The sequence below is a fragment of the Arvicanthis niloticus genome, chromosome 25 (assembly GCF_011762505.2).
Source record: "Arvicanthis niloticus isolate mArvNil1 chromosome 25, mArvNil1.pat.X, whole genome shotgun sequence".
Taxonomy (NCBI): Eukaryota; Metazoa; Chordata; class Mammalia; order Rodentia; family Muridae; genus Arvicanthis; species Arvicanthis niloticus.
Window position 1 is genome coordinate 27,040,811 of NC_133433.1, and position 26,890 is coordinate 27,067,700.

Consider the following 26,890-nt stretch of genomic DNA (forward strand, 5'->3'; position numbering starts at 1 on the left):
GTTTCCTTTTCTTAAAAATAAGTCTGTCAGTGACTTCTGTTCACAATTAACACAGTTATGAGATTTTTACTCACTGGTGAGTATGTCAGAGATGAGTCTCACACAGTTGTGTGCTCAGCTCCCATCCGCTGTCTTCTTTTCAGGACTATTCTCATTAAGCGACCATTTGCTTGGTATATATTATATACTTAATACACTGTGTTTTATTTGTTCTATGTTATTATTTATGGTTCAATGAAGAACAATACACCAGCTCTTAAAATGTTCAAAATGAATTTTAACAGTTAACATTCCCATTTGTTACACCCAGTGGAAGCATTTCCTTCTGTCTTGCCTTGGTCTCTCACCTTAAGAACAGCCACAGGGTTAGTTTCTTGTTCTTTACAGTTGTTTCCAGGTTTACTAGTAATGGGCATCTGTTTGCTTGTCTTAGGACATCTGTACAATCAAAGAAAGTACAATGGCATTATCACTTGTTCCCTGGACATCTGTATTTAAAAAAGAACTTTGAGGAAGGAGAAAGAAATTACTGATCATATTATCTCTTGTATGTGGCATAAAATTTGGAAGATAGTTTTCATTTCAAGGCTATCAGTACTTTACTTTAGTAGTTGTATTTCCACAATGTGTATTTAATCTATGTGCTATTTTTTTCTGTATGATGTCTCTTGTGATGACTATTGCTTAAAATGCCATCTTTTCTTTATGCACCTCAAATGACCATATGAGTAAATTAATTTCTTTGCAGAGATTCTGTTACTAGATTCTCTTGTGAGCTGCCTGTGTGGGTGCTGGTATCTGAACACTGGTACCCAAAAGAAAGCAGCTAATGCACCTGGTATTGAGCATTTTTCAAGCTCATCTATGTCCATTCCTAATTTTTATTTAAAACAGACTAATGCACAACAGTTACATGAAATGTAGGACTACATATGTAGAAAAAGAAAGCACTTAGATGCATAATAGTTTACAAGATACATGTGTAAGAAAATATTCTCATTTAAAGTCAAGCAATTCAGTTTCCTTTTTAAGTTCCTGTGGTCACCTTTTTTATTTTTTGCTTTTATATTGGTTCTAGAAGGATATTCTTTAATGCCTCTAAAATACACTAAGTAAAACAAACATCTTAAACAATGAAGCTGGGCATAGAGAAATATATCTTGACCCCCCCATTGAGTTGCTACTTAAAAGGCTGAGTTGGGCATGAGAATCTCAAATTTCAACTTGAACTACACAGTGGTAATGGTGTATTGTTCTTGGTTGAACCGTAAGTAATGACACAGAACAAATAAAACACAATATGTTAGTATATAATATATACCAAGCAAAGGGTGTAAGACATCTCAGATCAGAAAGAGAAAAAGAAAAACGTGACGTAGCATAATCCTAAATGCGTTTCACATTTGTCAGAACTCAGCTTTGCTTACTTATGACTTTGGATCTTATTGTCTTGAAAATAAGTCTGTGTTATTGGCCCCTGCCCATCACTTCACCTGGATTCCACTCCATGCTTCTAGACTTTGAAAAAAAAAAAAAAAAAAGGAACAGACTTCTGTTAAAATGACCACAGTGTACTTTATTTAATGATTTTGGTACCTTGTGTTGCAATAAAATAAAAAAAATCTACAAAATCCAAATATATAAAATTTCAAGTTTTCTTTCTTTTAAAGTTTTACAAGAAAAAAAAATCAGATAACCAAGGAAAATTATTCATTATGAAGTACTACTTTCCATTTCATTTCATCACAAATTGTAACTTACTTAACTGACCAAAATAACTATGGTACTGCAGTATAGCAAATACTCCACGCACTGTGCTTTGAGCTAGAGCACTTGGAGTCACTGCTCAGGGCAGCAGCCTCCAACCGAGAAAGACACACTTACAATCTGAATGCTAAAGGAAGGTCTGGTTATGTGAGGTTGGAATATGTATATCTATATATCTCTCTATATATATTTACAGGAAAGAATTTAATAACTCATTTAATTTTTTTTTTTGTTTCAACTAAAATTCCAAATACATTTGTACAATGTTTACAAAGTAAGAGACAGGACTGGCAGGTTTGCATCCGAGGCCAGGCACCGTGCTGTCCAGGGGAAATGTCTTCACGTTGCCTGCACACACCTTATTTCTGAAATGGAGAGAGAAACTCAGGAATATCGATGACTATGCATCAGAATACTATGTACAGTTGAAGTTGGAGAGCTGAGAACCTAGTGGCCCGTTCTCTTCAGGTTTGTCTTCATCTACCACCTATTACTCTTTTTTTTTGTTCAGAGATAACTTTAAAAAACAAAAATTGGAAAGAGGAAGGGGGAAAGCACAAAATATTTAAGGCAAATTAAGCAAATATATACAGTCTTTCTTTGTGTCGGAGGACATGACTTTTTTTTAAATCCCAAACCATGCTTTACAAAATCCAAATAAAGCAAGTCTGGTGGGAGTTGGGTTGCTCATATTGTTTCCATTTTTCTTTTAAAAATTATTTTGTACCAAAAAAACCATCTGAAATTTGCAATGTAATAATTTGTTAATTGTAAGGTGAATGGTTTTGTATTTCAAAATCAAACAACAGCAGCTGAGGTAGTTAAATATGAAACTCACACAACTTAAAAATAAGGAGAGAATGGAGAACCAATGTCAGGAGCCCAAACTCTTGCCATTTGGAAGCAGGCTCACCATGTATGGTGGCTTCACATGCAGCGAAGCAGTTGTTCTTTTGGAAGCCATTGGCTCAGCCAGTGTCAATATGACTAGTGCTTTCCCAAATGCTTGCTTAGATGCAAGTACAGAACAAGTCTGCTTTTCAGTCTTCTCTTCTATAAACAATTCTTTCACAATGTTTATGTATTGAAGCCAAATAATCACATATATGATGCTTACAGAATGATGGGCCCAATGCTAATTAATTACAGATATTTATGCTAAAAGCTAGGTTTTTCTAAGACACTCTTATTTTCAGGGAGGGCTCTAGAGGATTCCATGCAGAGTAGAAACCACTGAAAAGAGACTCAACTCTTTTTCTCCGATCAATGCTTTGTTGCTCTGTGTTGCTCTACCTAGATGATGTGGTGCTGGAAGATGTGCTTTTCTCTTCCATCGAGAATGCTAAGCCATTGTGCCAAGGAGCTGTACAGCTCCCTCTGTCTTACTTAGATTTTTATTTTGCACTTTGTGATAGAATATCTCCATAGCATGTTCTCTCTACTGCTTCCTGGTAGTCTTACCAAACCCACTTGAAACTAGACCAAATAGTCAACTTCAATTTTCTGTATAAAACTGAATCAAAACAGATGTTTATGATAAAAGGTACACTTTTGCGTTTTAGGGTAGAAAAATATTGGTTTTAGAAGGGGATAGAAAGTCTGGAATATTCAAATGACCTTTACCCACTTACTGTTCTTGCATGACCTGACTATTATAACAATAACTCCATTCTGGCAATGTAGATATTTTTATGGGGTCACATAATTTTCTATGTTACAGTTATGCTTCAGAAAGTCTAATGTCATGCATTAGAAATATTTAGCCAATTTGAAAATTTAAATCTTTGATTAAGTCAATTGGAAACTCAATTTTAGAGAAACAGAGAGATGATGTTGGTTGTCAATATTGTATGTAATCCAAGTACAGCAGATTTCCAATGAACTCCTCAAGGGAAAATTTGGAAACTTTCATATTTTTAAGACTATAAAATTTATTTTTTAAATGAATATAATTATTAAATAAGAGTACTGAATGGAGCCACATCATTAATATGTTACCCCTACTGTTAGCATAGTTCCATGGAGCATTCGTGTTTTATAACATTGACTCTATGAGTCAAAAATTACAAATGTTTATAACCCCAAATCATGTTATTTCCACTTAGTTCAGTCACTTAGGCAAGGGAATAGACATTGCTTTGGAAGAGTTGTACAGGATCTTCACTGAGTCTGTTTTTTCTACCATCTCCCCACTTGTTTTGGAATTTTCATGGAGCTTAAATCTGTGTATTCCATTTATGCAAGTAGCCATATTTCAATATGTTGCTGAAGTCCTTGAACAAGCATTTCACTGAACTATTTAAAATACATTTATAATGTGGAGATGAATCAACTCAAGAGTTCTGAGCAGGAACAAAGTTACACATTCTTCTGTTGCAAAGGTGTTGTGTTAGGAATGAAATGTAAACCCAGTCGAACCACTTCATCTCATCTTAATAATATCTGTTACTCATTGTCTAGGAGTTGATTTTCAGAGTATCAGTTGTCCTCACCAGGGCTGAACTGGGGACTTTACATAGTTCTGAAAAATGGGATCAGCCAAAGTCCTCAGGGATTAGAAAGGGCCAGCTTGTCTAGATGTATTTATAAACATTTAGCAAAATTCAGTTTGTTTAAGAAGAAAATGGTCCATCTATATGGTTTCACTCGGTGTCTATATGAGGGATTAATTGATCTCATTAGAAAGCTCATAATTTCTGCCTAGATCTTTAAGGGAAAAGTTTTTTCTGTATTTACAAACTTTTCAGACAACCGTGGCATCCACCCTTCTTCTTCCTGTGATGTACACAGTTCTCAATGTTTCTGAAATTTAGTGAGAGGCCTGGTGGTCTCTAACCCAAGTGCTTTACCAGTTCTCACATTCCTTATAACACCCTGTGAGCTAGGTAAACAAATATCCTCACTCTTTTATATAGGGGGAGGGGGACAATGAGGCCAAAGTATGTTTCTAGGTGTAGAGAAAGAGTAGAGATGGGGACCCATGTGTGTACAGATTCCTTGTTTCTTTGCTGCTCTCATGGGACCACATGCCCTCATGTCCCTATACTTGAATGGAAAATATTCCATACCGTAGAGACTATTGTTTCATAGGGTATCTTTAAACATGTTTAGAACAGTCATAATATTCAACACAGAGATTTCTGTTTTTCTATTAATCTATACATTTCATATCAATCACCCCAGAATCAGAGACAATAGAAGAAACAGCTTATTTTTTTTCTGGGTATGATTGCCAATCAGCTGTTAGCCTTTTGGTTGTAATATTAGTCAGTCATTCTCTCATTAACATACAGGTGCAGAGATTGATGATCTAACGTCTCAAGGAAAAAGGAAAACAAAGCGAATGCCTTCAGTGTACATGTCAGCTGATTTTGAAGGGTCATAGGTACCTAGTTTGTGGCCACAGCCTGTGTTCTGGGTAGAGTCCAAAATAGTTGCAGAACAGGTGGACAAACATGGCTTAGTGGTGAGGCTTTGGTGCCCAGGGAAACTACTTCTAGGGAAAGGAGAGACTCAAGAATGAATTTCTTCATTTGCCTCACGATGTTATTCTTGGCTCTGAATGTAGAATTGCACATGATCACAATACTACTTAGGGACTTGGGAATATTTGCACTGTTTAGAAATCCCTCAAAATGTTCACATAGCCAAATGCCTCTCCAGGATCTCCACAGTAAGTGCTTCAGAGCAAGTTCTGCAGCTAAAGTGCCCTTACAGGGGGAATAGGTCACACAACTTGTATGTTTTTCTGTCAACTGTCAGATCAGTAGATGAGCCAGGCACTCTATTTGAGGAGATCAACATCTTTGCCATCCAGCAGACCAGAAGGAGCAAGACCAACTTCCCAAGATTACCAGGAAGAAAGAAATCTGGGCAGGGTGAATATCTTCAGCCCTCCTTCTGAAAAGCCTTCCTTTCTTCATGGTAGACTTCTTTTTTCCTCATGGAGAAATGTGTTAAGGATTAACTGGGAAAATAACCAACATTACAATATTCATGGTGACCAGCAAGCAGTTGTTAATTGGAATGATATCTGTAAACCAAATCCCAAAAGTTACATAATTTGTTTGATTTGGGCAAAGTTGTCTTTTCCTCCAGCTGCAGCCATGAAATTCACCACAAAGCATTTGGATTAAACAACTTAAACAACTTTAGCTTTAAAATATTACAGGGGAGACTTCCAATGAAATATTCTATTTAAACAATAAAAAGTTAAAGATTTTGTATTTCCTTTAAACTATTCTGTCAAGTATACTTTGCAAATGTTTGAGATTTACGAACAGCAGAGCAGCGATGATAAAAGGATGACATAGCAAAATGCTAAAAGAAGTTTCTTTGCCCAGAAAAGGCAGTGGAAGGCTTCTAAGAGCCGCCACATTGTAGGAGGTCCCAGGCAGTCATGTATAGAACATCTGAAGCACAGTCAACCTACCTCTTCCAGTCATGCATTTTGGGAAAGCAAATAAAAATAGGTTGCAGTGCTCTGCATGATTTATTTCTCTTTGTACAACAAAGAGACTCTTAGCAACAAAATGTTGCCAGCCAAAGATGACTGCACAAGAAAATTAAGTTCCACCTGCAAGACCTGAGCAGTTTGTCTGTCTAGACATCATACAAGAAGACAGAAAAGTGTATGCTTCAAACATCTAGACTCTTCCAGAGATTCTAGACATGTGCTATCACAAAACCACATGTTCTGCTTGAGTGACCCACTTCATGATTTTTCACAGGGCTATTTGCATTTGTGTGGACAGTCTTCACTTTTTAATAATTCTGCACTGAATGGTTTGGTGAAAATGGTTCAGCAGTCATCTGGAAAATTCAAATGTTGGAAGCTGGCAAATGAAAAGAAACTCAGTCATGAGGAAAAGTCAAAACTTTGGGGTGATCAACCGTCTAATGTTTTTTTTGTCTAGGTGGAAAAACTGCATAACTGTTCTTTTAGTTTATTCCATTGTTCTGAAAATTACTCTCACAGTAATTATGAATCTTATAGGTGTACCGAACAGGTGACTGATGGGTAGAATTAAGATTCAAACTGTTTTGTAAGAAAGGTGATACTGGTTCAGCTGGGTGAAGTTTATTTGAACACAGGCCTGTTGTGATGTTATGACCTATTTACAGTGGGATGAAGAGTAAGGCCATGGTAACCCTGAATCTCATTGTAAGTAAAAGAGAGATAATTAAATAGTCTGTGTTTAATAAGCAAGTGACTTATAAATCCATCAGAAGCTATTGATGTACAGAGCATTACAGGGGCCACTAATTGTGAAGAACTATCGGAGGGAAGGTTTTCTTGGAAAGAGCCAGTCTTGATATGAAGATCTCCATCTTGATATGAAGATCTTTGTGATCTCCATCTTTCCATGCTAGCCAAGCCTTGTACTTTCATAAGAAGACATGTGAACTGCCATAACTATGAAACGGCAAAGATTAGTTTATGTATCTAGTTTGTAAAAAAGGCAAGTGTTCCTGACAAGTGATGGACAGGTTTTCTTGGGTCTGTATGTTGGTACAGATCTTCTGTCCTGGTATTCAATATTCCTATGGTCACACTTACTTCCATATGTTCCTACAGTTAACCAACTCATACATTACACAGGAGGCTGTAGATTCATGACATGGATATTTCCTTAAACTTGCTAATTCTTGATGCCTGGCATGTGAGAGTTAAGTCACATGGTAGGAGGCTGCCTTTCTATTATTAAATTTTAGTGTTTTTACACAGGAATGGTTTTCTAAGGAATGACTTGCCTGGACATGAGAGCTGATAACCAGAAATGCCACTCAGAAGCTCTAGAAAAATCTTTGATAGAGCCACCAAGATGCCTATATAGGGAACACAATGGTCCCTGCTCCATCTTTTTTTCCTCTGGTGCATAATGGATACACTTGATGTCTTTCACCCTTTTATCTAAATCTAACCTCTAAAACCCATGTCACTCAATTGGATAGAAAATTCAACAAGACCACAAGCACATCAAACTCTTACATACTCTGAACCTACTTTGAACCTCTGACAACTTCATTTTCACCTTTATTTTAAAAAGGGAAATGGAAGGAATCATGATTGGAAATTCTCAGCAGCCCTGCTTTTTCGTAAATGAAAATGTAGGCATTAAGACCATTTGGTTGGTCATTTTTAACCAAGATTTTATGTGATCTGAAAAGCTATAGGCTAGTTGTTTCCTTGTAGAGATGGATGTTGGTTTGTTTGGGGCTGGTAATGTTATCACATAGGAAGGCAGGCATCAAATCTCTCTATAACTCCATCTGTAAAGATTTAACCTCTGAAGCTGAATTATAATAATTGAAAGCTTCACACATTATTATAATGCTGACAATGGAACAAATTAAAAGCAGCAAAGGTACTCAAGACAGATCAGTAATTCACAGATGACAGAGACTTTTTTCATTTCCAAACAAGTGGGTTTCAATCCACTTGAAGCAGGTCCCTTTACCCATACACATGTCTGAAGGTATACAAGCTCCCAGGAATCCATTGGCTGATTTTTTTAAAAGCAGTTCTTACTGGAAAAAAAAATTAAAAAGCAGATGGATACCATGGACACTAATGACATTCGTGTTGAGGGACCAGGTAGCAAAATTTCCTTAGCTCTGCTTCTTAGAGGTCTGTGTCTTCAGGCTTGGACACATCAGGGCACAGTACTGAACCAACTGCTCCTTTCCCATTAACCGACTCATGTTCTCTTCCAGTACTTGATTACAATATTACAAGTCAAGAATTTGCAAGGTTGAAGTGTCTGTTGGATTAATTAACTGCAATTCATCTCCAGTAAAACTTGATAAGTTCCAAGATGTTTCTGTAAAAAAGAAGAATCGAATGAAGGCATCAGTGTTCTGAGCTGTGTGACACCTTGGGATGTGTCTGCAGGTCCTGGCTCACTGCACCTCACTGCTCTCTCCACAAAGCTCCTTGCTTCTAATTCAAACCAAGGAAAATGTTTCACTCCAAGCCATTGCAACTGATTTTGGAATCCCACCCACTCTCTCCCCTTTTATGCACAACACATTTGATGTGTTCATAAGGGAAGTTGAGTATTTTAGTGATTTGAAATCAGGTTCTAAAATGACTTTTTTTTTTTCTAGCTGGCTACTGTACTTTGGTTTCAGGATGATAACCTGTTTTTTTTTTTCTTTCTTTTTTTCCTGTTTTAAGAAGAATAAACAAAACATAGGGGCTCCTTAGAGAAATCCCAGGTTTAATTGGTGTCTGAACTTAATGGTTCTCAACACAAATCAGTTGCTGGCTTTCCTGTCACAATGGACTTCAGTGAATGATGCATTAAGACATATTGCTGGTTTGTAATAGAAACAGGAGTTTCTTACAATGATGGAAACTCAAAATATATTTTCAACACACTTAGGGGTATCTTAGAACTTACTGGTAGTGAAATAATTTGAAATAATTAAAAGTGTTGATTGAATATAACTCCATGCCAGAATGCCATGACAATAGTTAAATTAAATTACCTTAAATACAACATCTCCATTTGTTCCTATCTGCAACACTTACAGTAAGAATTTGATTAATTCCATTTTAATGCAAATTAAGCTGTAGAGAAAGAAAAGGGCAAACCTGTTTAATTTGGTCAATGAAAGTATAAAAAAACCTCACATTTTCTGAAACTCTAATAACAGAGGAGGTGGCAGGCTTCAGTAATAACACAAAAGAAAATTTTGTGTTGTACCATGCTGCTAATATTAGTTTATTAATTCATTAATTCGTTATTGAATGAGATCTTTGTTCTGCAAGCATCTCATCAGCAACTATATGTCTAAATGTCTAAGAAAGTGATAACCTGCAGGTGAATGTGACGATGGTGACTTGAGCCTTTGTGGTTAGGATATAGCAGCCCCAGTCTCTTCCCTTCTTTATTTGTACTGATAGAGCATTACAATTACATAGTTTCTTCATACCTGTTTCTGTGTGCCAAGTGCTTAGGGGTAGGGTTATAGAAAAGTCCTAGAAAAGTTCATACTTCTTTACCATTTTAAATGTAGAATTAATTATATATGGAAAGAAGAAAACTGTCAGTGTGCTAGAGCAGAAAATGTTTAGAAATGAAGCCTTGGAACCAGTTAAGCAGCTTAGAACCCACGTGAGTAAGTTACTGAGATGCATGGCTCTTTTATACTTGTTGGTGAGCTAGTGGCTACAGTCACAGGGTCAGGCTTGCTGAATAAGTGACCACGGGAATCAATCAGTAAGGGTTGAATATGTGACACTGATTACAAAACTCACCTGATCTCAGTTGTTCCATGTACAAAACAATGCAGATTTCCTTTAATATCCTGTTAAAATTACTAACATCAAACTTAACATGAGCTCTCCAATATCTGTTTAAGTTAAAGTATGAAGGTGAGATGCTACTTTGGATATGCCATTGAAACTGAGCAACAAGAGGATTTTAAAAACAAATGGCTGGGTTGGGAAATTGGTTTATTATCTGCTATCTTTTCAGCATCTGTTCAAGCAATAAGCCCAGTTCCTATATAATGCTTGTCCCTATGCACTGGCATCAATGGGTTAGCACTCTGCCATATATTTCTTTGCTTTTAAATTGGGAGGAAAAATAACATGCCAAATGCCCTAGAATTCAATATATATTTGATAAACACTTGGTATACTCTTTGAATCAAACCCTTCAGTTTGAGATAACATTTCTAGATTGGCGCTAATACTCAAAACAATCCTCTTAAACATTAATTCGATGACATATAAGATCCATAAATGAATTATCTTATCATATAAAAACAATGTCATCTCAAACTCTCTTTTTTTATGAGTAGCTCTGATTAATTATTATTTTTTTTTTTAGTGCTTAATTGGATAATGGTGGATGACATGGATAGAAGACAAGAAAAGAAGCCTCAGGTTACTTTATATTTCAGACTTAACTTAGTGCAGAGCAGGGTCATGGAATGAAGCCTACTGTCCAAACAAAACAAACAAAACAAAACAAAACAAAAATAAAAATAAAAAACATAGACCCACCCACAGTGAGTCAAACTTGAAGCAGTATTCAAGGTCACACAATAGAGATTTCTATTTCTTACCACCCAGAGATCTTTTAGACTTTCATGAAATTTTCCTGGAAAAAATTAAAACATGATTCTGTTTCTCCATTGGACTTGCTGAATCAAAAGCAGGCTTTGGTGGGACAACCACTGTTCTAAGGATTATTTCTGTTGGTAGAAGCTGGGCCTAACGTTTGTCTTTATGTTTCCCTAGCTTAGCTCTGGTGCCTTTGGCAAGCCATTTACCATCTCTGGGCTGTATCATCTGAAAATGATGTCACTCACCTTTAATTGTGAGGGGTAAGGGAGATCCCAGAGGTAAGGGTCTTCAGTATAGCACTAACATATTGCAAATTCTTAATGTCGTTAATTCTAACTGATATGGGATCAAGCCACAAGGAAATTTATAGGCAAACAAAATAACCAAAGCAATATTCAACTTAGATTGTTTCTGCGTTTGTGTCATATCGTGGAAGCATTTAAACAAAATGATTAGCAAGTCAGAAGCAGTTAGCATCCTTGCACAGCAAAGCCTAGGCCACCCAGGTTGCTACAGTTTTTATTTCTGGGCAGGATTACTGTCTGCAATATATTAAGAATCTAAATTGTTGGTTTCTCATGGAATCTAGGGGAAAGTTCAGGTAGACAATAAGGTTATCTGATGCCTTGACCACTCTTTGGAGAGTGTCTGAGCTTCTTATTTCTGTGGGCACATGGCTGCTTGCCACTTCTTCCATTTGGCTCTCTGCTGTGGTAGCTGCTTGTGAGCTAGCCTAATTGCTACAATTAGTAAAATTAAATGACTCATTACGTTTTTATCCAATTCCACCCACATGCTGCAGTTTTACATTCTAATGGGTAATGATCCTGTTGAGGCAGTCCGTCACAGGGAAATATCTAGAGTCTAGAGATGGGCCTATTTTCAGGACAGCAACTGGACAAGACCTGTTGACAGAGAGCTTTGTCATGACCTGATATTACTATAGGTGCCTGAGAGAGAAGAAAGGATGTCACCTAGGGTTTAAGTCATCTCTCATCTGGGTACAGGTTGCAGAAAGGGACTCTGAAAGTGGGGGGGGGGGCAAATTGAAATTACCTATTCCTAGTTACATAGAAGCATCAAATGTTGGGTAGCAGAGGGGTGTCATGAGTCAAAGCTGGCAGAACTAATGGCTTTGACTGTTTTCAAAAGTGACACTGGGTTACTAGTCAAAAGAAGGTGAGATGATTTGTATCTATCACTAAAATTATAACAAGGTACATCTTGGTCCTGCTGTGCTGCCAGCTTCTGCCTGCCCTGTCCCCCCAGATTCGGTTACTGAAAGACACTTGGAACTATTTTTAAAAGAGGCTTTAAGGAATTTTCCTTGGAAACATAAAAATGCAGGCATCTCATCCAAGATTTTTATAGAAACAGTCATGGCTAATGGCAAAGATATGTGGCGAATACAAGGGAGCGTATATTTAGTCTAGAAAGTGGTTCATTAGAAAAAAATCACAGGATTCTTGTCTAAACATTGTGTCAGAATTTGTTTCCACTCGGTAGATCTGGTGCATTTGAAAGTGACTATGAACTTTACACGGCCCTGTATGGTCATAAGCATTCTCATTGGCTTAATCCATGTGTTCAATGAACTTTGAGGTGATACAAACTACTTTATTAAGCCTCTTAAAAGATGAGATGCTTAAGGATGATAAAGATCACTCAAGCCAAGGAGCAAGGAATTGCATGTCTTAGAGGCTGGGACAGTAAGGATAGTTGACTTTTAAAAAAGGAATAAATAAAACTTTCTGGTCTAAAACGTCACATGTCAATAACATGCCGCTTTCTATGCATTAAAAGGAAGAATATACTTTATCCTTGTCATTTATATGTTAGCAATGCATGTATGAGTGATTTCAAAAAGTCATGGAGATTTAAATTATTCCCGTGCATTTCTAAATTGGTCTGTGTGTATTTGTGTGTATATACCTAAGAAAGTCTGTCTTTCTGTCTATGTCTGTGTGTATAATGCCTGTATGTGAGAAGATACTTGTGCCATGGTCTGTGTATGGAGATCAAAGGACAAATCTGTAGAGACTGGTATCTCCTTACATTACATGAGTTTCAGGGATCAAACTCCGGTCATGTTTGCCTCCTTTTGCAGTGATTAGCTTTATTGCTGAGCTATCTTATAGGCACAAAACTCCAAAAAGCTATCATCTACCCATCCATCTATTATCTATCTGTCCATCTGTCTATCACCTATCTATCTGTCTAATCAATGTCCATCTATCCTCTATTATCATCTATCTATCTATCTATCTATCTATCTATCTATCTATCTATCTATCTATCTATCTATCTACCTACCTATCTATCCTCTATATCTATCTATCTATCTATCTATCTATCTATCTATCTATCTATCTATCTACCTACCTATCTATCCTCTATATCTATCTATCTATCTATCTATCTATCTATCTATCTATCTATCTATCCTCTATATCTATCTATCTATCTATCCTCTATATCTATCTATCTATCTATCTATCTATCTATCTATCTATCTCTTATTTATGTATCTATCATCTATCTATCTATCCTCTATATCATCTATCTATGTATCTATCTATCTATCTATCCTCTATATCCATCTATCTATCTATCTATCTATCCACCTATCTATCATCTATGTATCTCTGTATCTATCTATGTATCTATGTATCTATCTATGTATCTATCTATGTATCTATCTATCTATCATCTATCATTTATCAATCTATCACCTATATTATCTATCATTTATTTATTTATCATCTATCATGTATCAATATATCATCTATCATCTATTAATTCATCATCTATCATTCAATCTATTTATTTAGTGTATATGTGTGGGGCCATCCATATACCGTGACATGCATGTGGAGGTCAGGGGACAACTTGATGGAGTCAGTTCTCTCTATTATCATGTGAGTTCTGAGGACTGAATGCATACTATCAGGCTTAGTGGCACCTTGACTAGCCTGCCAAACCATCTTGCCAAACCATATCACTTCATTAAAATATAAAGCAAAGTAAACTGGGTGTTTAAGGATTCAGTATTTTACATTTATCTTCAGATTAGTTATCTTCAGATTATCTTTGTAATTTGTCTGTTGCTAACACTGAAGTGTTAAAAAGTCTTAACCTCATGGTAAGGGGATTTATTTCAGCTGTTTGGCTAACAGTATTCTTCACAAATGAATTTTTATGGAGTTTCTGCAAGGGTAGTTCTTGAACTGGACAGGACACAGTTAAGGAAGTATGTAGAGAATGTAAAGGACATAGTTTCTTGGGAATCAGACTTTGATAGACATGGAAAATAGACACAAATGAAATCTCAGCATGGTTAAGGTGTACCTATGGGTGTTCTTTAAGTATTGATTAATCTATAAGTGCTGATTAGAGAGATTTTTTTTCTCTTTGGAAAACATGACAATCTTGTGGAAACATTGACTACCATAAGATAGTATGTTCCTGCTTTTTAAGTGAAACGAAGTGGATTCAGGAAGTCTGAGCCCAAGACAAAGAGTCCCTCATTTCTGTCTGTGTGCTAGCCATTGCTCATCCTTTTTGATTATTTTCAGCTATTTTGTGCAGAGCTTCATGTCAAATGAAAATAAAATTTTAGGAAGAATGAAAAAATTTTTTCTTTGTGCATTATCAATGCCTCATTGTATCTTCTATCTCCAGTGTCTACATTCTACAGCAGTCTGACAACAGCAAGTGCTTTCTGAATCAGCAGAGCAAGGTTAACTCCTGTTGGAGCAATGCTAAGATTGTTGTTTGCTTTTCTTATATTTAAAAGTCACAACTGTAACATGGTCGATAACTTGTTTCCTTAACAAGAATTCATCATTCACTGAGACATCTTAAGTCAGAACCAAGAATATTTTCATTATTTGGGAAATAGCTGGAAAAAACCAAGCTTTTTACATTTGTCTGACTACTTATATGACCATTAGGACAAGCCCAGCACATTACCTTCTAATTGTACCATGGCTGTTTTAACCCTTAGCATGTTACATGTGAGGTCAAGTTGAGAAGTAACTTAGAACTTACGTGATAGAAGAGTGGAGGATCCTCTTGGGTTGTTTGGCTGGACACTATTACGTTGGAACTGTTATTCACTCACAAAATCAAAGCTTTGATCCATCTGGGAAGGTGAGTCTTCAGAGTTCATCAGTTAAAAGTTGTCTTGGAACTAATGAAGTTAATAACTCATGGTTCTGCACACCAGCGAAGTATCTGCCCAAATTATTGTGATTTTCTTCAACACTAGAATGGGATGTGTTCACCATTTGCTAGAAGCCAAGTGTCATCTTGGAGTTTTATTGTGGCAAGGTAATATTTTTTTTTTTCATTTGAACAAAAGAGTATTGTAGTGGAAATCTTGCTTGAAGGTTCAAATCGTTGAGTACTACGAAATATGTCTGATAAAAATCGTCTGTCTTAAAAAATTGCTTTGGGGCTTTGTACCAAAAGAAGTCCCAGGTTGAGCCCTCTGTTTCTTCCTGCAGACGTTACTTTGGGGACCCTGGTCTTTGGATGTTACATCCATTTCAGGTGGTGGCTCTATTTCTTAACTAATTTAAGTGAATACTTATGTGAAACTGACTTTCTTCTGTCTTTTTTTATGACTTGACTAATCTTTAATAGATCAGCTGGGTTAGTATAAAACCAGGCAAGGAAGTTTAAGACATCTTCCACTGTGGTCAGGTTGTTCTAATGGATGGATGAAAGAAATTACATCTTTGATTTCCTGGGAGACATTGGCCAGTCTTCACAAGCCCTTTCTAGTTAGGCCACTTTCCTCTTCACTTAATACTCTGATAGCACCCCTGCTCAGATTCTCAGGGCCATCAAATTGCTATAAGTAAGGTGATCTTGCCAGAGACAAGTGTTTTCCATCCACTGAGGCCGGCTGATGGATTTGTAGACTGGATTCTGACATCCCAAGTGAATATGACATTTAACGTATTTTAAATAATTCCAAGTCTATAAAAAAAGCAACGATGCCTATATGTACACCCTATATTTTTATTACAAAAATATTGAAATAATCCATGAGTTATTCCACTCTGCACCAACTATAAAAAAATACTATCAAAGTTTGACCGGCACTTTTAATGCAACAAAAAGCACCATGACCAAGGACACTGAGAACAGAAAGCGGGTACGTTTACTTGCTGTATGGAGGTATTTAAAACTCAGAAGCTTGTAAGAGCACGACTTTACAGATGATTCAAATACAAATCTTAGCTGATGGAGTGGTAAGCCCTCAAGCAGTCCAGGCAGTTTTTTTTTTGTAGCATACACATTGCATCTGTATGCTCTCACTTGCTAAGAGGTATCCCAAAGTCTCTAGTAGACACATCACTTTGACCTTGGATGGGAAGAGAGTAAGTCTGTATATAGCAGAGAACCTGATTATTCTTCTCTTGTCTGTTTTGGGACACCACGTATTCTCAGTTTTGGGGGATTTCATGTCGGTTCTGTGATTAGACAAAGTTTGGCACTAGAAAGATGTGGCATGTGGTTTCCAGAATCACACCTGCTGACCCATGCTCATTCGGCACCGAGAAACAAACCTGGAAACAGCCCCTTTCCTCTCCCATGGCTCTGTGGGTGCCTACCAATATGAGCTGCACACACCTGAGAATCTGATTCTCATTCTGTCCCTCCCCCAATGGTTCTTTATATATAAATTGTATTTTTGCAAATAAATACTGAATCATGATTATCATTTAATTTACATCATGGATATTCAGCTCCTTGGTCTCATCAGAAGCCACACATCTGCTGCATAGGATTTCTGTCATAAAGAATGTTCCCATCTGCAAAACCTAAAAGTAAAAACACAAATCCTGAAAAGTGTAGAAAAAGAATCATCCCATCAATGCTAGTACGATTGTAAACACTTGAGTCTTGCTGTCCCCTGTACAGGCTTTGTTAATGATGCTACCGGTTTGCAAAGGAGAGAACAGTTTACAGAATCATTCCAAGCGTGCTGCTTTCTTCCTGGAGTCTGTTGTGAGCTTTGCTTCAAGGAAATCACCTAAGCTTTTTTTTTTTTCTTTGAGATTTATTTTTGTTTTATGTTTATGAATATTTGCCTGCATATACGTCTGTGCACCATGTGTGTGCAGTGCCTGAGGAGGCCAAAAATGGGCATTAGATCTTCTGGAATTAGAGTTAACGTGAACTACCAAATGGATGCTGGGCTTCAAGCCTGGGTTCTTTGCAAGAGCAGTCAGTGCTCTTAACTACTGAGTCATCTCTCCAGCGCCATCTTAATTCCTTTGATAAAGGGGTGGTGGTGGTGTGTGAACATAATTATGCAAAAATTAGTAAACTCCATCAAAATACCCTAATGATTAGAGGCAACATTTTTCACAATAATGTTATCCTCCAGTAAATGTGCCCCAAGCCTGTGCTGGAGGAGTTTGTAGCAACAGTCATACTAAGCTGACATTGCCCCTTTAGATAGAGTAAGAGACTCTCAGCACTGCTGTCTTGAATGGATACCAGCAGCAGGCAGTTAGCTGATGGAAGATCAAACCATACCATGACAATGTTTGGACTAAGAACATATAGCTCGTTGCCCTACTCTTGGATAAGGTGTCATTATTGCCACAGCCCTGCTGTCACCCCTTCATGTGGACATTGTGGCTCCTTGTGTTTTATAAAGTGGTTTCGTATTCCAGTCTCTCCTGAATAAGGGCATCGTCTTTGTACTGCAGCCTTGGAGGAGATGGAGAACATTCAAAGGCTAAGATGGCCTTTCTCAGGCTTCGGTCCAACACATGTCTCTCCCATGCTGGGTATCTATTCCTGAACAGATCAATTTTAATGACTGATTCTTCAATCCGAGGTGGTCGAGATGATGGGGTGGGTGGTGCAGTTGGTCTCACCTGAAACACAGGTACACATCCATCCCGCTCTGCAAATTTCTGATCACGGTCACCGGCAACACTGCGGTTGTTGGAGATGGACCGTAGTGTGCTTGTGGCTACTTCTGGAGGCAGAGAGAAGGCAGTGGCAGGGTCATCACAAGCACAACTTGGTGACTGCCCAAATCTGGGCCCATTGGGATGGAAGAAGGCATAGTACATCAGCATAAAAACGACACCTGTTAAAAAGCTGCTGAAAACCACACACAATGCAGGGATGGCAAATGCATCTGCAATCTGGGGAGCTTTGTAGAGGTACCAGAGTGCACTCAAGGCTGTATTTTCCAAAAGGATTACAAAATAGTAAATGAACAGCCTGCAGCGTGTCCTGCCTTCCTTGACATTGAACCAACTGAAGATGTAGATGATGCCCACCACCATATCAAACACAATCTCTTCCCATTTGGTGATACAGAATTCTGTCTCACAGTGAACAATCCAAAAGGTCATGATGCACCAGTGGAGGACAATGAATATCCCAAAATATAGCTGGAAAACCGAGGCAAAGAGGGCGAATGTGATGACCCTGGCAGCGATGGTGAAGAAATGCCAGCAGAACTGAATGATGACGGCCATGTAGCTGATGGGCTTTTTGTCATCCCGGGAGTCCCGGAGAGCCTTCTGGTAGGAGGCTAAGGCCCAAGCCAAGGACACAAGGGAGGCTGCTGCTGTAAAACCTACAAAGGCAAACAGAAAGACATTGGTCAAAAGTGAGAGACAGTGATGGTGTCAAGTCACATGAGCATGGTGGCTTGGGACAAGCTAGCTAGACCTCCGCAGAGGCTATTAATTTCTTTGAGTTTTAACTGGGCTAAACAACCATGTGCAAAACCCAGTAACCATCCTTTGTGATGCAACAAACACTCTGAAAAGCCTGAGTTAATGCAAACACAAAGCCAGCACAACTTCAGAGATCTGGAAATGTGGTGGGACTAGCTTTCTGTGTGTTTTGTAAGTTGACCAAAGGCCCTGATTTGTTTAGCAAAAAGTTACCATTTGCTAGAGGTTGAGAACTGGCTGTTGCTTCAACTTAAGAAAATATTGCCTTCATACATGACTGTGGCTGGCATTTGAAACCAGAGTTTTTGTTTAAAATTGCTGATCTCCAAGGCTTCCTATCAGCTTGGAGAGTGTTTCTGTCTTTGAAAGGGACAGTGATGGAAGATACCAGATAGACTAGCAGCTGGTTTGTCTTCTTTCCTCCAAAAAAGAATGATGTACCTTGTTCCCAAAGGCAGAGTACTTCTTTGTGATAAAGACCAGAGTCCAAGGAGCATGTTTGGTCTTATTTCTTGAGATACCTGCTGTGCCATTCCCATTAATGGCATCTCAGTATTCCCCTGTCAGATTTTGCACCTGCTTACTGCCTTCTCCTTAGATGAAGAAATATCTGCTCACTGTCATTTCTCTCTTAGCTTTTTGCAAAATAAAAATCATACAGAAATTGCTTTTTAGTCACTTTTCATAATTTATCACCATTTAGCTGGAAATCTCTGATAAAGCAGGATCGTCCCACTGATTCCCTACACTCTAGCTCTGTCCACTGTGTCTCAGAGTTCATGTGTGTGGTCCAGATGTGGACACAGTTAACCATAAGACAAGAAGCCTCTCTAGAGACTTCTTTTGGAGAATTGTGCTTTGTCAATCTGTGTGGCAGCTGGCTGACTTCAGGAGCAATGACAAGTGTTTCTTTCTTTTTTATTTATTTATTTTTATTGGATATTATATTTACATTTCAGATTTTATCCCCTTACCCCCTTACCCCCAGCACCCAGGAACCTCCTTTCTCAACCCCCTGTCCTCATGCTTCTATGAAGATATGTCCCCCACCCCCACCTACCCCCACACTCCCACCTCCCCACCCTCGAATTACCCCCCCCACTAGGTGTTCATCCTTCATGGGACCAAGAATCTCCTCTCCCACCTATGCCTGACAAGGCCATCCTCCCCTTCATGTACAGATGGAGTCATGGGTCCCTCCCTATGTGCTCCCAGGCTGGTGGTTTAGACACTGGGGAGCTCTGGTTGGTTGGTATTATTGCTCTCCTCATGGGGCCACAAACCCTTTCTGCTCCTTCAGTCTTCTCTCTAACTCCTCCATTGGGAAACCCTTGGTCAGATCAGTGGTTAGCTGTGAGCATCGGCCTCTGAATGTATCAGCCTCTGGCAGACCTCTAAGGAGACAGCTATATCAGGCTCTATGACAAGGGTTTCTAAGACTCAGAAGGTCTTATGACTTGTAAAGTTCATCTGGCTTTTCTCTCAACAGACTTGTCACTCATCGTAGGTGGGCTGTACCACTGCTTCTGTTCTTCTTTGGAAACAATAGAAGGTATACAGAATTGGAACTTTAAAAAATACCTTTATTGAAGAAACTTTGCTTTCTCCCACTCATGAGTAATGAATTTTAAAAAGCAACTATGTTAGAAAAAGAGTAAAATTCATAAAAAATTAACCACTGAGCTCCTACAGTCATTTCTTACCAAGCTTCTTTGATCAAGGTAAATGCACCCAAATCTTGATAAAAAAGTAGTTTCCAGGAGTCACTTCTCACCTCTTTCCAATCAATGAATCAAGCAGAAAATTTGTGGATTTTTTTTTGTGGGCCCTGGAACTTTCAGAATTTTTTTCTAACCAGCACACACATTGCTAATTGTTAGACATCCTCCTCAGTTAGGGTTGGCCGGAGATCACCACACAAAGGAGTTTATGATAATTCTATTTCTATGCATTGGAAAATATCAATTATAGAAAAATTGGGAATAAAAAGAGAAGAAAGAGAAAACAAGCTAGACAAAGTCAGAGGATGGGAAATAAAAGATGTCAAGATCATACATGTGACCAACATATTTATGATCAAAGAACAAAGATTGTGCCATTGTAATCTCAGCATCTGTACTGCACAGGCTAGGAACTGTTCATCTTCTCTCCTCATCTGCACCATTTGCAGAGTCACATGCTGAATCACCTTTTTTATTTTTTGAGATGCTCACACATAGGCTAGCACCAAACTGCGAATCCTCATGCTTATTCCTGAGCAGTGGGACTACTGTGTGCTGCAAGTAGATTTTTGAATAGATTGTACTCTATATTTTCAAGGTAATTCCTCAGTGTTTGAAATGGTATGAAGCCTCTTTCTTTCTAGATGCTAGCTTACTTCAGAAAGTGCTCAAGTGCAGAACATCTGGAAAAGACAATTGCTTATGGTCAGGCTTCTGTAGATCAAAGAACCCTTTGATTAGACCAGAGAAATTGTTAGTCATGTTTGTTTTCTAAAGCTCAGAAGCAGGTTGAACTTCCCTAATCCAGAAGAAAAAAATTAGAACAGCTCCTAAATCCCCACGTTTTAGTGCCCTTACTTGACACTGCAGGTAGAAAGCTTCCTACCTGGCCTCATGGGATGGTTCACAGCCAAATGCAATTGCACCAAAAATGTTATGTAAAGAGAGTTTTAGAGCATGTATACAAAGCATAGATGAAGGAAATAACTTTGTGTTTGACTTGAATCTCACGTTTAAGGATGTATAAACACGAATTTCTGTACCACAATTCAAAATTTGAAATACTTCTGGTTACTATTATTATTTAGATAAATTCTCAACTTATAGTAGCTGTAAGCATACAGCACCATTAAATTACCTGCTGTCAAATGTAAAAATATAGAAAATTAATTGCTTCCAAATTTTCCTGTACTCTTCATGAGCAATTCTGGCTGTGTGACACACTGGGACTTGAAGATTACAGGCTGGGAGTTCAAAGAGGAGAGCTTTGACTTGCTTTGATCTCTGTACACATGACTTACAATTAGATCTGCACTGGAGAGGTAGTCATGCATGTCTTGAATCTCGTAACCCAGAGTAGATTCTCCTTTTCATTTTTTCCAATTGATTAACTCATTATTTTTCTTTTCTTAAAAAACTGTGTTTTTAATTAAAATAGAATTCCCTCTTCCCTTTCTTCCCTCCAGCCCCTCCCAGCTGCCCCCCCTTGAACCCCTCTCATGGCTCCCTCACTCTCAAAGTTGATACCTTTATTATTGTTGTCACATTCGTTCATATGTATGTATGTATGTATGTATATGCATAAATATATTACACATTTCTTCAGTTAAGCTCCCTAGTATTAATTTCTTTTTTTAACTCTACCTTCAATAACCCAGTTTTATTTCTTACAAATTACAATAGATCAAATATAAACTCATACCTGCCATGAAGTGCTTACAGTATAAGCTCTGAGTGTAAATTATATCAGCTTGGTTGTTTGCAATGCTAAAGTAGACTCCCTTGCATACTTCCCTAAATTGTAAAGCCCCTGACATTAAAGTACATCAGCATGATCTTATACAGTAGGCATATTTTTCCATAATCACAGTAAAACTATCACCTTAAGCCAAGTTCCTATTGATAGAACACATTTTACTAACCTACCATCAGTTTTGCACCTTTGTCAAATGACCTTAACGATGTCCATTCTAACAGTACAGGGTTGAATCTAGGATAAGGTTTTACATTCAGTAGCTTCTGAATTTAGTTTTCTTTTGTATGGACTGTTTCTCCAGGCTTTCTTTGCTTTATCATGACACTTGTATATTTGAAGAGCACAATACTTCATAAACAGGGAATCAGTATTCCTCATCTGAAGGTTTTTTTTCTTTCCTTATGATTACATTTATTTGGGTTATACATTTCAGGCAGTAATGCATAAAGGACATTGAACAATACAGTGTCCCCATATTAAATACTAAAATATCAAAATTCTTTCTACAGCCTCTATGTGTCTTATTTCAAAGTAATGAATGATGTATATCTCTTATGAAAATTGTATTCTAGAATTTAAAAAAACAGCCAGAGGGAACTTAAGGGGGCTATGTTATTCCTGACTGTGTTAATCTTGATATAAGGCCTCTCAGTTTACCTAACTGATCGACTGATCTCATTTTGTAGAGAAGAAATTAAATGATTTATCTTCCCATCTTAATCTACTTCAAAGGCAACTCTGGCTTTCTTAAAAAAAATCTTTGTTGGTTTCCAATTAGACTAATTCATTATTTTTTCTTCTCTTAAAAACTGTTTTTAATTAAAATAGAATTCCCTCTTCCTTTTCTTCCCTCCAGCCCCTCCCAGCTGCCCCCCCCTAGAGCCCCTCTCATGGCTCCTGTATTTCACTATGCTTCCTTCTTACTTCTTTATTTCAGATATGCTTCCTCTGTTTTTTGTCTTTCTGTTTTTGTCTGCTGGTCCTTGAGCTACTGATATCTCTTGGGATGCAGCCCTGGGTCTTTTGATTTCTCAGCCTGAGTCATTCCAAATCGTACCATGCCTTCAATCCAACATTCATCCTGACCACCCTCCTTTTTGAGCTCTGGAGCCATGTCTCTTTATTTGAGGCCTCACCTAGAAGCAGCCTGGCTCTATACTGACAATCTTAATTTCTCTTGGAAATGAGAATTCCCTCTTTATCTTACTTGCTGTTCATCTAATGTTATTTTCAGAACAAGAGAGGACATGATTAGGCCAGCTGCTGAAGTTCTAAGAACAGGGTTTCCATGCAGCCTTACTGAAATGTCATGGTGCAAAGCCACCCAAATCCATGTGTTCTGGTGCGCTTCTCAGCATTCAGTCAGGCTGTGTCCACCTGATCTGGGAGCTTTGCGTCTTACTGCACCACAGTTTGGCAATTGGTCTGGCTGTATATAAAATGACCATGAAGTTGGAATGACAGTTAACTCTATCATTGAAAGTTGGTAGAGAGATAGGAAGTCAGATAGATGAAATACCGTTGACAGAGGGATGATAAATAGTCCTTTCCTTTGTATTAGAGTTGTAAAGGATAAAACATCCTTGGAAAGACTGCATTCCACGTGTTCTCCAGGCTAAGAGAAGGTTAGTTTGGGGCCTCCAATTTGTGCTTTCAATACTGAAGATAGAGCTTAGTAAATCACACCTAAGTTCCTGGAAATTGTTCAAGAAGTCTGTATAGTTTGAATGAAGAGTTTTCAGATGTATGTGTGTAACACTAAGGGAACTAGTGACTCAGTGAGCTGACATTGTCCCCACCAGGCACTCTAAGCGCACAGCAATTGACCATCCCTTTCCTCTTCCCCTTTGTTTCTTACGATGTCTTTCCCCATGGGTCTGCCTTTATCTTGCTTCCCACTCTTCTCATTCATCTCTTTGTCTTTTCCTCTTTTCTTGATTATACTCCTACTATTCTTTCCCCCTGCTTTGGGCTGACTTCTTCCCATTGTATGATGGTTTCTGCTGACCTCACCTCACTTTCCTTTACAGCAAAAAAAAAAAAAAAAAAAAAATGTAAATAAGATAGTGTACTTCTTAATGAGTTTGCATGGAGTAACTTGTGCAAGACTTCTAAACCCAGCTTTCCTATCTTCTATTATTTTTTAATCTTCTTATCTCCTTACCACCTCCCTTTTAAGACTCTTACACTGACAAATAATCTGCTAGTCCATGTCAGGAAGCAGATGCTTCCATCTTGTTCTTGAAACCCATAACCAAAACAAAACAAATCTCCATTTTTTTCTAAAATATGCGGCTTCAGGCATATTGCTACAGCACAAGAAAATAGACAAAGCGAGTTTTCTGTAGCTATTTTTCCCCCTGTGGCTCAGCTATATTCCAGAGCTTTGCTCCAAATCCTAATCTGCTTTCAAGGTTTCCCAGCAAAAGAACCCAGCACTGTAAACCTTTGCTTTTTATCCCAAGTAACCTGTGCTCATACAATCTTCAACTGATTTTTATCTACATGCATCTTTAATGAGCAGTGCAGGAAATTATTTATATTAGGATTTGAAAAGATGACAGTTTAAACTGTGGCTCACAGGGATGGAGGTTTGCAGGCAAAAGCCCTATCATCTAAACTTAAATATTTCCTCTTACAGTTAATGAATACAGAGCTGGGACACTTGGGAATGTAATTAAATGTCCCTGGGACACTTGGCAATGTAATTAAACGTCCCTTGATTCTGTAGTTTCTAGACTATAAAGGGGCCATTTCTAACTTTTAAATGTAAATTGCCTCTTTCATAGGTGTGTTTCCATCTTCAGGGCCGTGCTTTCTACAGAGCACTTAGTCCAGTTTATAATATTTTGTTTCATTTGTTTAATCATTAAGTTTCTTGTTAGAGGAAGCTTTAGGCAAAAAAGAGGAATGGACCTGTCTCTTTCTTCCTCCCAGGGAAAAGAGTACCTAACCTTCTCAAGCACCAGGGAAGCCAGAAGTTGTGGTGTCAACCATCTGGCCATCAGCTGATTTAGAAATGGATGGTGGGTCGTAATAAACAAGCAAGCAAACAAATAAACAAATCCAAAGCACTTTGAAAGTTATTGCTTTGAAAAGTTTTAAGCAGAACAACAGAGAGCATGATACCAGTATTGATGTCCCACAAAATCAATTAAAAGCTATGACTATGCTCTCCTCTTTATGGCATGGCCAAGCTAACTCACTGCTCCATTGCAGTGGATCCTGGCAGTGATGCTTGGTAAGAAATTTTGCAGCTTCGCCAGAGCGTTTGGAGCTCATGATCACAGACAAGGAATGAACATTTGTTGCCCTGTGTACATGATAAGGTGTGAGTATGAGGTCACCCACATTTTTATGTAGTGTAAATCCTCAGATAACTTTCTGAAGCAAGTATAATTTTGTAAACAAGAAAACCAAAGACCAAAGACAGGCTAAGTGACTTCTTAGAGCTCCTGATATTATCAAGGAGTCTGAATTTGTCACCACACACAGGTGGGAGTGGTTAAGATCAGACCCTGATAATGGCTAAGTTCTTGACTCTCCCATAATTAAGACTCATGGACTGTCCAGATGTGAAATGTTGACGATTCAAGAGGTCCAGTAATTAATGCCACCTTCTTAGGCATCAGTCTTCTAATGGGTCCTCTCTGTTTGCTAGTCTCAGACCATAGCAGTCATGTTTATACCTGGCCAAAGGTTCCTGTTTGGAATTCTTTTCAGGAAATGGATCAGAAGCACAGGGCACAGGGAAGCTTTCTTTTCTCTTTATGCTTTCTGATTTATAAAAATAGCTCCCTTAATCTTCTTGAATTTTCATCTGAGGAAAAATGTTGTCCAATTTGAACTGAAATGCATGGTCTAGTAGTAGCAGGCCACAGAATGAGTGTCCAGAATCAGAGTGATGCCCAATTTCTTTGACATGTTTAGAGCATGCCAAAGAGTTGCAAATAGGGTATCAATTCACCCAGTTAACAAGATGATAATGGGAAAGTACAAAGCTTTCTGTTCTCTGACCTTTGCTGGGTCCTGTGACAATAAAGAAAATAATTCACAGTTCCAGGGGTCATCCATTCTTTGCACTCAGCAGCCCTTTATTTTGAACAATCTTTATTTTGAACCTTGTGATACCTCTGATTAAAATATTTAAGTGTTCTGTTTAGTTTGGCTAGGGATACACATGCATTTCATAATCCATCTGAGGATTTTACCATCTCTGAAAAGCAAATTGTAAGGCTGCAGTGGAAATGATAAGAGCAACACAATACAAAACCCTCCCCTGTGTTAATGTGAATGGAGCTGAAGAAGCTTGTGGGAAAAAGCAAAGTATAAAAACGCATATCCCTCAAGTAAACTCTAAGGAAAGCAAAGTTTTTCTTACAGTCCCAGTGAATAGTTTGGGCTTTATAGGACACATGGTTCTCTGTCATGACCATTCAAGTTACTAGTGAAAAGCAGCCACAGACAATATGAGAAAAGTAGCAGTGGTTTGGGTGAACACACAGGCTTTAGCTTCATGTCTTCTCATCAAATGTTTGGACATGTGTCTTAAAAGCTGGAAAGCAAGGTCAGGATTCACAGATTTTTAATTTTTTGTATTTATATCTTAATGTTCTTCTCCATAAATTGAAACATTAGGGACAAATAGCAAAACCTGATGACTTTGGAAAGACATTACATATGGCTGGATATGTTAGAGTTTTAGATGATATCTACCAGCATGGAAACTCGGAAGCCCTGTGTCCAGCCAGCCAGCCAATGAAACTACAACAAACCTCTCCCTTTTGTTACATCCCACACATGGGAGTTGGAACATGAGTAAGGTGGAAGGGGCTGCATCTGT

The 26,890-nt window shown here is 38.0% G+C and overlaps 1 protein-coding gene across 2 annotated transcripts in view; it reads right to left on the reverse strand.

Annotated features, from left to right (window-relative positions):
• Positions 1–6,950: 6,950 nt before the first annotated feature.
• The window catches only part of Xkr4 (XK related 4), a 374,383-nt gene continuing 354,443 nt past the window's right edge, over positions 6,951–26,890 (reverse strand). Inside the window, exons 3-5 of one of the 2 annotated variants that reach the window (XM_076924282.1) lie at positions 14,900–18,467; positions 9,262–9,343; positions 6,951–8,591 (exon numbers count right to left, since the gene is read on the reverse strand). In XM_076924282.1, the coding sequence (XP_076780397.1) occupies positions 17,521–18,467 (947 nt within the window). In that variant the 3' untranslated portion in view covers positions 6,951–8,591; positions 9,262–9,343; positions 14,900–17,520. The remainder of the gene's footprint in view (positions 8,592–9,261; positions 9,344–14,899; positions 18,468–26,890) is intronic. The other variant, XM_076924281.1, reaches the window with a different exon arrangement.